Source organism: Panthera onca, chromosome C2 (assembly GCF_046562875.1).
Source record: "Panthera onca isolate mPanOnc1 chromosome C2, mPanOnc1 haplotype 2, whole genome shotgun sequence".
NCBI lineage: Eukaryota > Metazoa > Chordata > Mammalia > Carnivora > Felidae > Panthera > Panthera onca.
Window position 1 is genome coordinate 67911091 of NC_138347.1, and position 10186 is coordinate 67921276.

The following is a 10186-nucleotide window of genomic DNA, read 5'->3' on the forward strand; positions in this document are numbered from 1 at the left end:
ATGTCTGTTGATCTACTTTATTTTAGAATAATTTGACCTTAATGTTTTAGATACCAAGTTGATTTTAATCTACTTATTTTAAAAATAAGTATTTTTCTTCATAGAACAATATCATTTTTAACTTCTAAAGTAATATTTTAAAGTGTTACCTTGGAGATTTACTATAATAAAAGTTTCATTAAACCAAAACTCACGAATGTTACCATGCAACAAGTATTCACATGATCATTTTTCATTTTCTGTCATTCTGCTATTCAGTAACTTTGAATACTTCTTTATGGGTTAAATATAAATTTCTTGCCAAGAATTTCAGACTTGTCCTTAACTAATCCCCATTCTCCAAGTACCCTCACACAATACCTTCCTGGCAGTCATACTCTACTAATAACTCTAATACCTCACATTCCTCAGAATTTGTCAGGCAAATCAGATTTAATGGGCACTATTACAAGATACTAAAGAATACAAAAAAAATTAAGACTGCTTTGTCCTCTTACTTTCAATTATTGTATTATTTTTTGCTTAATGTCTAGATTTCCCCCCCCATGTTTATCATGTCTCTGTAGGGAAAGTGGGAAGAAACCATTTTCCACTTTATATTTCCTAAAAGCCTTGTCTGACTAAAGTTAATATGTTAGCCTATGGTCAGATACTTTTAATCAACAAAAGCAATAGTATGGGGACTTAATTCCAAAAATGTGTTGAAAGCAGGCAAGGAGTGAATAAAGTCGTAGTGGTGGTGATGGTGGTATAATACATTGTCATTCATCATTAGTCCCTTATAAATACTGAGAATACAAAAATGAATAAAAACATACTTGACAGAGTTCATAATTTACTGGAAACATGGCCTGTGAAACCATTACAATACAAATCGGTAAAAGATATATTCTGAACTTTATAACAGAAGCTATAGGAAGAACAAGAAAACCTAACTCAGCTGTCAGCTGTGATTGGAGTCAGGCAGGCAGTGATGGTCCACAAAGTGGTGATTTCTGAACCACATTTGAAGCACAGGTAGGAGTTAGTAGCTCAGACACATAGTGGAAGAGAATATAGCCTCACCTCATTCAGACATTTAGCTTGCTTGATATCATGAGGGCACATAAAGTAGTGAGAGGTTCTTCAGTAAAATGACATAATGTTTTGGTTTATTTTTAGTTTTTATCTTGATAAAAACTTAAAATTCTTAGACTCTCAGAGCAAACCTAACCATGACTTACTTTTCCCAATTTATAGACTCGATTCCATGGAACCATTTCACACCCAATCACATAGGCTATCACTTAAAGTGTGTGAGTAGCATCTATCATACATCTCCAATCCACCACTATCCCAGGCTTATGCTCTTATTCATTTATCTGATCTGCCAAATCAGCAACACTGGAGTTATTCCAAACTCCCTTGCTCTCCTCACTTAATAGTCATCCTATCTTGTGAACCTTACTTCTAAATATTTCTCAAGTACACTGATTCTCTAAAATACTCACTGGGAGGAACAGAATGGGAATCTGTTCAGGAACAGACATAAGAGATTAATAACAGATTAAAAGTCAGAAGCCCTAGGTTCTAGACTTGTTTTTCCAGTTGTCTTGCTTTACAAATTTAGATTATAGGTCTGAAATCTTGTAAGACAATGTTAAAAAGAAATACAAAACTATGCCAAAATTAAGGGGAAACCATCTTTTTAAGTAACTTTTTTTTTTCCAGCTTGGCTCTACTACTTGATTTCTAAAGGGTTTAGTAGTTACTCATCCACAGTTTAATTGTTTTGTCATTTCCTAATGCTGCTGATGCAATGATGTTTTCTGTAGGGTGACAAGCTGCTGAGATTACAACATCTGTATGACCTTGTAATTTCTGTACAATCTCTTTAGTCTGAAGATTCCAGATGTAAACCAGATTATCTTCTGAACCAGATACAATCCACTTTCCACCAGTAACTGAAAAGTTGGCAAATATGCAGTATTTCTCATTCTTATGGCCAGTGTACGTTTTCAGGCATCTGCCTCTGCTGTAATCCCACAGTTTAAGAGTATTGTCCAAGGTTGCAATTAGAATATATTTACCATTTGGAGAAAATGTTACAAAAGAGACAGGAGGGTTATCATCATCAATAAGTGTTTTTAAACACTGACCTGATGCAGTATCCCAAATTCTACAGATACCATCATAGCTACCTGATACTATCAAGGACCCGCTACAATTAAAATGAACAGCAGAAACCGGATCAGAATGAGCAGACAAAGTCTTGAGGCACTTTCCTGTTTTCACCTCCCATATCTTCACACTCTCATCAAAAGATCCTGAAATGATGAGATTAGATGGTGGGTTGAAATTACAGCAAAAAACGTAATTACTGTGCCCCTTTAGCGTTTTCAGACATTTTCCAGATCTCACATCCCAAATCTTTAGCGTTTTATCATCTGAGGCAGAAACAAGCCACCTGGAATCTGATGACCAGGCAACATCTGATATTTCCAGACGGTGACCATAAAGTGTTTTCTCATACTTTCCATCATAGGCTCCCCAAATTATAATTACTTTATCAGCAGAAGAACTTGCTAGCCATTCTCCATTAGGGCTAAATTTAACTGATGATACTGCTTCCGTATGTCCCACGAGAGTAAATTTAAGAGCATAGTTTGGTTTTTCAGACATTTGCTTCCTCCCATTGGCTGAGGGAAGGCTCGACTCTGCTTCACCATCTCCTGCCTCCTTTGTCGCCATGGTTCTGAAGCTCCAAGTAGGTTGGGTAAGCGTCCGGCCCTGAACGAGGCAGCCCAATATTCCGACTTTCTGCCCAGCAAAATGAAGATAAAAATATGAGATTCAAAAATAAACCAGCTTTTAATGATTTTAATTTCTGGAAGGTCTTTAAACTACTATATACAATGATACAGCAGCACGGCTTGGACCACGTCCCCTTTTCCTTGCTTCCTTTGTAAACAAATACTTGAGAAATACTATTAAAAGAGTGCTATGCGTCGTCAGCAAGGAAGGTATTAGTGTTGGGTATTTTGCGAACGTAAAAAGAAAGCCGTGCAAAGCAACGAGGGGCGTGGGTGATCTACACACTTTTTCACAGCCCCTCCCTCAATTCCACAATGTTTGAGAACACTGAGCAAGCCTACCAGGCAGACAGACTTTCGGTATTTAAATAATCATGAATGAATCAACGGCTTAAACAAGAGATTTCAGAAAGTAAAAAGAAAACCTGTGTAGGCACCACTACTTGCGACCCTGACGGTTGGCTATACAGTCCGCGGATAAACACTGCTGTGCACCGCCGCCTCAATCACACCCAGCTGGCAGGTCAGCAGAGCGCATGTGCACACCAATCTCCAGCCGCGGTGACCAATAGGAGGGGTCTGCCTGCACTTGCGCAAAAGGAGACGCCGGCGTTTCCTTCCGGTCTTCTTCGCCGCGGTTGCCCCTCGCATACCTTTGACTACCTTTGGCGAGTGAGGAGGTGAACGGGGCTTTTCCCAGACCTGACTGGCTAGCGTGGGTAGCAGCGAATATTACAAACAACATTCATTTCATTTTGGAAACCGTGTCACGAGGAAGGACTGAATTTTCCGATTCCCTTAGCGGAAAAGTTAAGCCCCCATTTGGCACGTAGCCAACGTCGACCCCCCTCCGTTCCCCCCCCCCCCCAGACGCCGGTGAGTGGCCAAGTTTCTGCTTTTCGGGTGGCGTCGGTTCTCCTCTCTACTCGTGTGGTATAGAGCCTAGTGGCGTGTACGTAAAGCTGAAAATAGGCAAGGGGAGCTTAGCCGAATTTATGTCCAGATTATAAAGCTTTTGGTTTAAAAGTTTTGCCGAAACGTTTGGGGAAGGATAGAGTATATGTTGTGGGCCTCCAAAGGCCAGTACTTAGCATGACATTGTAGTGCGGGGGGGAACGAGCAGACGTTTGTTTTAGCACTTCCTAATGCCTTAAACTTTATAAGAAAACAGGTGAGCTCTGTACAGGTGCTTGAGACCGAAAATGACAGATTCGTAGAACGTGGTTAAGAAATGTATAAGGTTAACTCGTAATTGGCTTTAGAGGGTCAAAAGTTTAATGGCCTTGAAAGTGTGAGAGTGTTATGTAAACGATATATGCGTTTCAGATGTTAAGTTACTATCTTTAAACAAGAATAGGTGTACTGGGATACGTGGCTGGCACAATCAGTAGGGCATGCGACTCTTGATCTCTAGTTCCTGAGTTCAGGCCCCATGTTGGGTGTATACTTACAAAAAAAAAAGAGAGAGAGAAAGGTTTACCAAAAGATTGGAGCCTGTTGAGTTTCTACTTACCTGTAATCTCTTAGTAAAGAGTGCTCAAGAGAGGCACTGTTTTCTTTACAAGGTTTTCCCTCTGGCAAAGCTGAAGTCTAGAGGCAAGTTATTTTTTTTTTTTTTTTTTTTTTTTTTTTTTTTTTAAAAGCAAACTCTACGCCCATCGTTAGGCTTGAACCTTGAATTGGAGACAGGGGAGGTCAAGAGTGGCTTGCTCTACCAACTTAAGCAGGCGCCCCGAGGCGCAAGTATCTCTTAATGATGTTTTTGTCAGTCAACAGTTATGCATTTGCAAACAGGCTTCTATCTTGTATTAGGGATCATTGAAAGTCTAGCCTTTAAATAAGGCACAATGACGTAATTAGATCACGTATAATAATCGAACATAGTAAAAACCTCATTACTTTAAGACCCTACGACTTAGTTTGGAATTTGGACAGGAATTAACAAAAACTTTAGTCTTAGCTTGCGCAGGTTAATTGTATAAGGATAACAAGGTGCTGGGAATAGGACCATCTTTTAAGTGAATTGGAACATCTATTTATTACATTAAATTAGGATTCTTCCTAGCTATTTATTAATGTGGACCTTCCTCTTCATAACAGCTTAAAAAGAGAACTTGTGTTCCCTTTTTATATAATATCTTAAAGTTCAGTTGCGATTAAACTCTTCCTCCTCCCTTTCCTTTCCTATCAGCCTGGATTAGTGTGATTTTTACTGGAAGCTTAGAAACACTCAAGTTCTGCATCTGTTGAGACTTTTCATTTTTATTGACTCATCAAAAAATTTAAAAGCGCTATAGAGAACAAACTGTAGGCTTTGTTCCAAAGAATTGAAATTCTTATTTTTCCAATAACTGTTCTATGCACTAGGAGAGTAAAGAAAGTGAAAATTAGACAAGTAAATATGTGACATGAGGGCTAGGATGGGTTGTTGGTGCTGGAGTAGATTTTTTTTTTTTTTTAATGTTTATTTATTTTTGAGACAGAGACAGAGCATGAACGGGGGAGGGTCAGAGAGAAAGGGAGACACAGAATCCGAAACAGGCTCCAGGCTCTGAGCTGTCAGCACAGAGCCCGACGTGGGGTTTGAACTCAGGGACGGTGAGATCATGACCTGAGCCGAAGTCGGTTAAAAGTCGGACGCTTAACCGACTGAGCCACCCAGGCGCCCGGTGCTGGAGTAGATTTTAATAACCCACTAGAAATAACAATGAGGGGGATGGGGGGAACTTGGCTGGCTCACTGAGTAGAGCATGCCACTCTTGATCTCAGGGCGGTGAGTTCAAGCCCTAGGTTAGGGGTAGAGTTTAATTTTTTTTTTTTTTTTTTTTAACATTTATTGATTTTTGAGACAGAGAGAGACAGAGCATGAACAGGGTAGGGGCAGAGAGAGGGAGACACAGAATCTGAAACAGGCTACAGGCTCCGAGCTGTCAGCACAGGGCCCGATGCGGGGCTCGAACTCACAGACCGCGAGATCATGACCTGAGCCGAAGTGGGACGCTTAACCAACTGAGCCACCTAGGCGCCCCTAGGGGTAGAGTTTAAAAAAAGAAATTTAAAAGAATGTGTTGTTAGGAATATCCAGAAATAATTTTTAATATTTTCTCAGAATTTGAAGAAATTTCCACAATTAAAATCATTTCTTGATGCCTGGAATTTTTTGTTTACAAATAACATCAGGAACTTGTGTAAAGAAAATTAAAGCTAGGACTGTAACTAGTTAAACCTTTTTATTAGTCATGTTCTAATATCAACATGTAGTCCTGATATTGTAGTCCTTATGAATTAGGCCTAAGAATTTCATAGTTTGGGAGGAGGGGAGAATCAGAGTGTGGAGTTTGTAGGAGTAGAGAATACTGATACAGGTAAATCCAAAGGAGCAGAAACTGTAATTAGAGCTTTGTATTTGCTGCTCTCAAGCAAAGTTCCTCACACAGTCTGTTTTTCATAATTTCTATTTTTGCTGCCCTTAATCTTCTTCAGGTAATTTGGAATTTTCCCTCTCTGTAGAAATCAATTCGATTTCTTTAGATTTCCATAAAAGTTTTAGAACTCAAGGTCTCAATGGTTTAAAGGTTTATTTCCCTTGCCCCTCAGTAAAGTTTGCAGATATTCTAAATAGAAATGCCACAAATAGGTCATTTTTTAATTAAAATACTGTTTTTTGAGTTCTGTGTCAGGACTGGGAGTGATTCCTATAGTAAGGAATGTCTTGACTGACTCCCTTCACGCCAGCTCCAGTTAACCAAATCCAGTCCTCAAAAATCAAGAACTCTGTACACTTTTTAAGACCACTAGCAATTTAAATATATACAAATAGTTGGGCTAAATATGGAGTGGCCTAAAATTTATCTAAACAGAGACCTTTTTTAAAGTGAAAGGGGGCACCAAAATCCTCAACTGGTGTTAATCTAAAAACTGGGTCTATCCCTAAACCACAATCACTGTTGACATCTGGAGGATTCTTCTCATAATCACAACTTAATCTTGGAATATTCTACACTCTTTACATGGTAGTTTACACACCAGCCTGCCCACATCTCTCTCAAACCTTATGCTGTCCTTTCCCCACCACTCTGGTCTTCTGGGTTTCTACGTTCTCCTCACCCATCACTCTAAATAATGCTGGGCCCAAGTGGTTTAGAGAAGGCAATGATCCATATTGCGGTTTTTCACTGGCTTCTTCAGGTTAAATGGGTATAAAGGAATTTAGAGAGTAATTTTATTCTCTGCATAAACATTCAAGATGACAGAAATGACCATATATTGATTGTAGAATGAGAAAAACACTTGTTCAAATTGGCAAATGAAATAGGGGCAATGATCTACCCTAGCTTTAATAAATTTGTAAACTAAGTCATTTTGTACTGTAGATGACAGTGTAGTCTGCAGGGACTAGTTATATTTTAAGATTCTGTTTTCAGAAAAAATACCTGGCCAGTACAATCTGAGCAATACGTACAATAGTAAAAATGAAAAAAAAAATCTCTATTTTGACCATCAGCTTCCATGTAAGTTGGATGTAACTGGAAAAAAGTTTTTTTTTCTTAACCTTAGACTGTATCAGAAGAGACTGATAAGCTATTTTTGGTATATACAAACAGGGTTGAGATATATATATATATAAAGTTATCCTGTAAAATACACCCACAACTTTTCTCAGAAGGCATAGGTCTGTTTTTATATAATGAACTGCTGTGACAATGTCTACTTTTGTAAACTTCATGTCAAATTATGTCCTCCTGAAAGGTAACCACATATAAAACACATGTTGAGACACTAAGAGTTAATTCCTAGTTTCACACAGCAGCATAAAATTCCTTTGAGTTTTCTTTTGTAACCGTACTCTTTACTAATATCACATAGATCCATATTCCTTCAGTCATTTAGTATTTATTGAATAGTCTACTATGTGCAAGGCACTCACCCATGGCCTGACAGACCACATTCAAGTACAAAGAATCATCAGATCCATTCCAAATCAAAGTGTAAGAACACTTTGAAAAACAACATAGAGTGGTCATAATGATGAAGTAAGAACATACTCAACAACATACATTAAAAGGTGATCTAACTTTAGATACTCCTCGGGATGATACTCCTTTAGGAAGTCAGCTGTGTTAAATTCATGTCCATGGATGGCACTGCTTTCTAAGGCAGACTTCTTCATTCCAAAGCCTTTCCTTCTCTGTGTCAATCAATACCTTCTACAATTGAGTTTGTTCAATGGAAACATGTTTCTAAGTTTACCCATTATGCTATTAAACTCAAAATCAATCACTTGCATATATATTTTAACTTCTGTTGTTTTGTCAGGTCATATACAGAATTTTAGCACCACAGAAGGGAAAAGAAGTTTGGGCTGAGAGGGTCTACATTACCAAAATACGCAACCTAAAAGCAACTTCATACCTGATTTAGTTCTTTTAAGGCTGCTGATGACAGAGTCAGAAAGAATGGTCCAACAAAAAGCTGGTCCAGCTGTGGCTGTTAAGTCCAGTTCTGAGAGTTCCTGGTACAGAACACCTCTACCATGCCTGCTACTTTCTTCCAGACACAACCTGCAGGGCTCTGTCCCACCACTGGACAGTGTCTATCAGTTGTGACCTTGGGGCAAAGTAAATTCTCCTAAGTCTTGATTCTCTCACCTCTGTCCTAGTGACAGTTACCCACCTCAAAGAGCAATTGTAGGATGAAAGAGAAAAAACAGAAGCCCTTACACAGGCACCTGGCACACAGCAGAGGCTCAAAGACTAGTTGCCTTTTTGACTTATGGGAAAACAGACTGGGACTTCTTTTTCTACCCTTAATCTTTTCTTCTTGCCCCAAACTTCCAAATGCATTTTATACCTAGTAGGAATTTGGTAGTTTTAAATTAGCATACAATATTTGCTTTACTTTATCACACATTCTTGTGATGTCCTGGTACCCACTATTATTACCTATCCTTTTCTGATAATAAAGCCATGTTATTCGAATACTCTCCATATTTGAGCAGACTTACTGCACTGGTGCCACATCTGGCCTTCAATTACTTTAACTTAAATACAGAACTTTTTTTTAAGTAATCTCTACTCCTAGTGTGGGGCTTGAACTCATGACTCTGAGATCAAGAATCACATGCTCTACAAACTGAGCCAGCCAAGCACCCCATAAGGAAACAAATATTTCATTCTTTTTAATTTTTAAAATATTTTTAAGTAAGGTAACTTTAACTTTTTTTCTTTTCTTTTCAAGTAGGCTCCTTGCCCAGTGTGGGGCTTGAATTCATGACCCTGAGATCAAGAGTCAAATGCTCTATGAGCCAGCCAGGTATCCTGATAACTTTAACTTTTGATGATAGAGAAAGGTAGCCAAAATATTTCCCAACTAGGCAGATATGTATTTACTCTGCTCACCTAACAACAGAAGAAAAGTGACTGTTAACTTCAGATGGCAAAAAATTCAGATTTGAGACTTCATATATAGGTATGCCTATCTCTGCAAATGAGCAAATTTTGGAATGTAGGAGGTAGAAAATAGAATATAAATATGAAAAGCAAACAATGCCCCTTTCTAAAAGTGAATCCTTTTCCTTAAGTGGGAAACATCCTTAGACATCAAGATTTCCAGTATATATAAAAAGCCCAAAGCCCTAAAATATCAATAAGCAATGACTTGCCTATTGATACAGAAATGTCCACAAAACTAATCAGCAAGAAAGAAAAAATTTTCAACCTGAGGAAAACCCTTTCATAATGCAACCACAAGCTAGGGGATTTTAAGTAACTGAAATGTTTAGCACTAGAGAAGTAAATTCAAGGTTGCCTGTGAGTGGCCATGTACAACAGGATTTAGTTGACAAAGTCTGGTGTATAAAATATACTACATTTTTTTTCTCAGGCAAATCAGCAACAATTTTGAATAATAATTAAGATTTATTATGGGGTAATTGTCATTGTTTATATTTGTGACAATATGAAAAACGACCCAGAGCCCATTTAGCTTTATCTGGCAGATGGAATCCTAGGGCAATAGTTTTCAAAACAGCACAACTGACAAAGGTTAAGAGTCCTACTTAGTGACAAGAACATGAATTAAAGTATTCCATAGAAAACTCTCTCCATCTATTTTTCATACCTATCATCTTAAAACCTTTCCTGGTTTTTCTCAATCTAATCTGGTCCTTCAAATACAAGGTACCTTTATATTCCAAATGCTTTCAACGCTTTTTTCCCCCACCTTTCATTTCAAAGAATATACTTTGAAAGTTTGGAGGAAGAAAAAAAAAGGAAGGGGAGAATAACCAAGCCACTTCTCCCCTGATCAGTATATAATATTGCAGAAGAGTTTTCCTATGTTGAAATTAACATGCTTTTATAATGAGTAACATCTTAATGATAGTAACATTTCAA

At 38.1% G+C, this 10186-nt stretch overlaps 1 protein-coding gene across 2 annotated transcripts; it reads right to left on the reverse strand.

Annotated features, from left to right (window-relative positions):
• Position 1: 1 nt before the first annotated feature.
• WDR5B (WD repeat domain 5B) lies at positions 2–3599 on the reverse strand. 2 transcript variants are annotated; one of them, XM_078453063.2, is made up of 2 exons: positions 3218–3599; positions 2–2799 (listed from the first exon to the last, which is right to left on the reverse strand). In XM_078453063.2, exon 2 carries the CDS (start codon positions 2728–2730, stop codon positions 1741–1743), a length of 990 nt encoding a protein of 329 aa, XP_078309189.1. In that variant the 5' UTR covers positions 2731–2799; positions 3218–3599; the 3' UTR covers positions 2–1740. The 2 variants fall into 2 exon arrangements, with proteins under 2 accessions (XP_078309189.1, XP_078309190.1); XM_078453064.2 differs by having other exon boundaries at positions 3135–3599.
• Between the last annotated feature and the right edge of the window lie 6587 nt (positions 3600–10186).

What these genes read in the sequence shown, in the direction of transcription:
- WDR5B (XM_078453063.2), bottom strand. Translation starts at nt 2,730, where the DNA reads ATGGCGACAAAGGAGGCAGGAGATGGTGAAGCAGAGTCGAGCCTTCCC.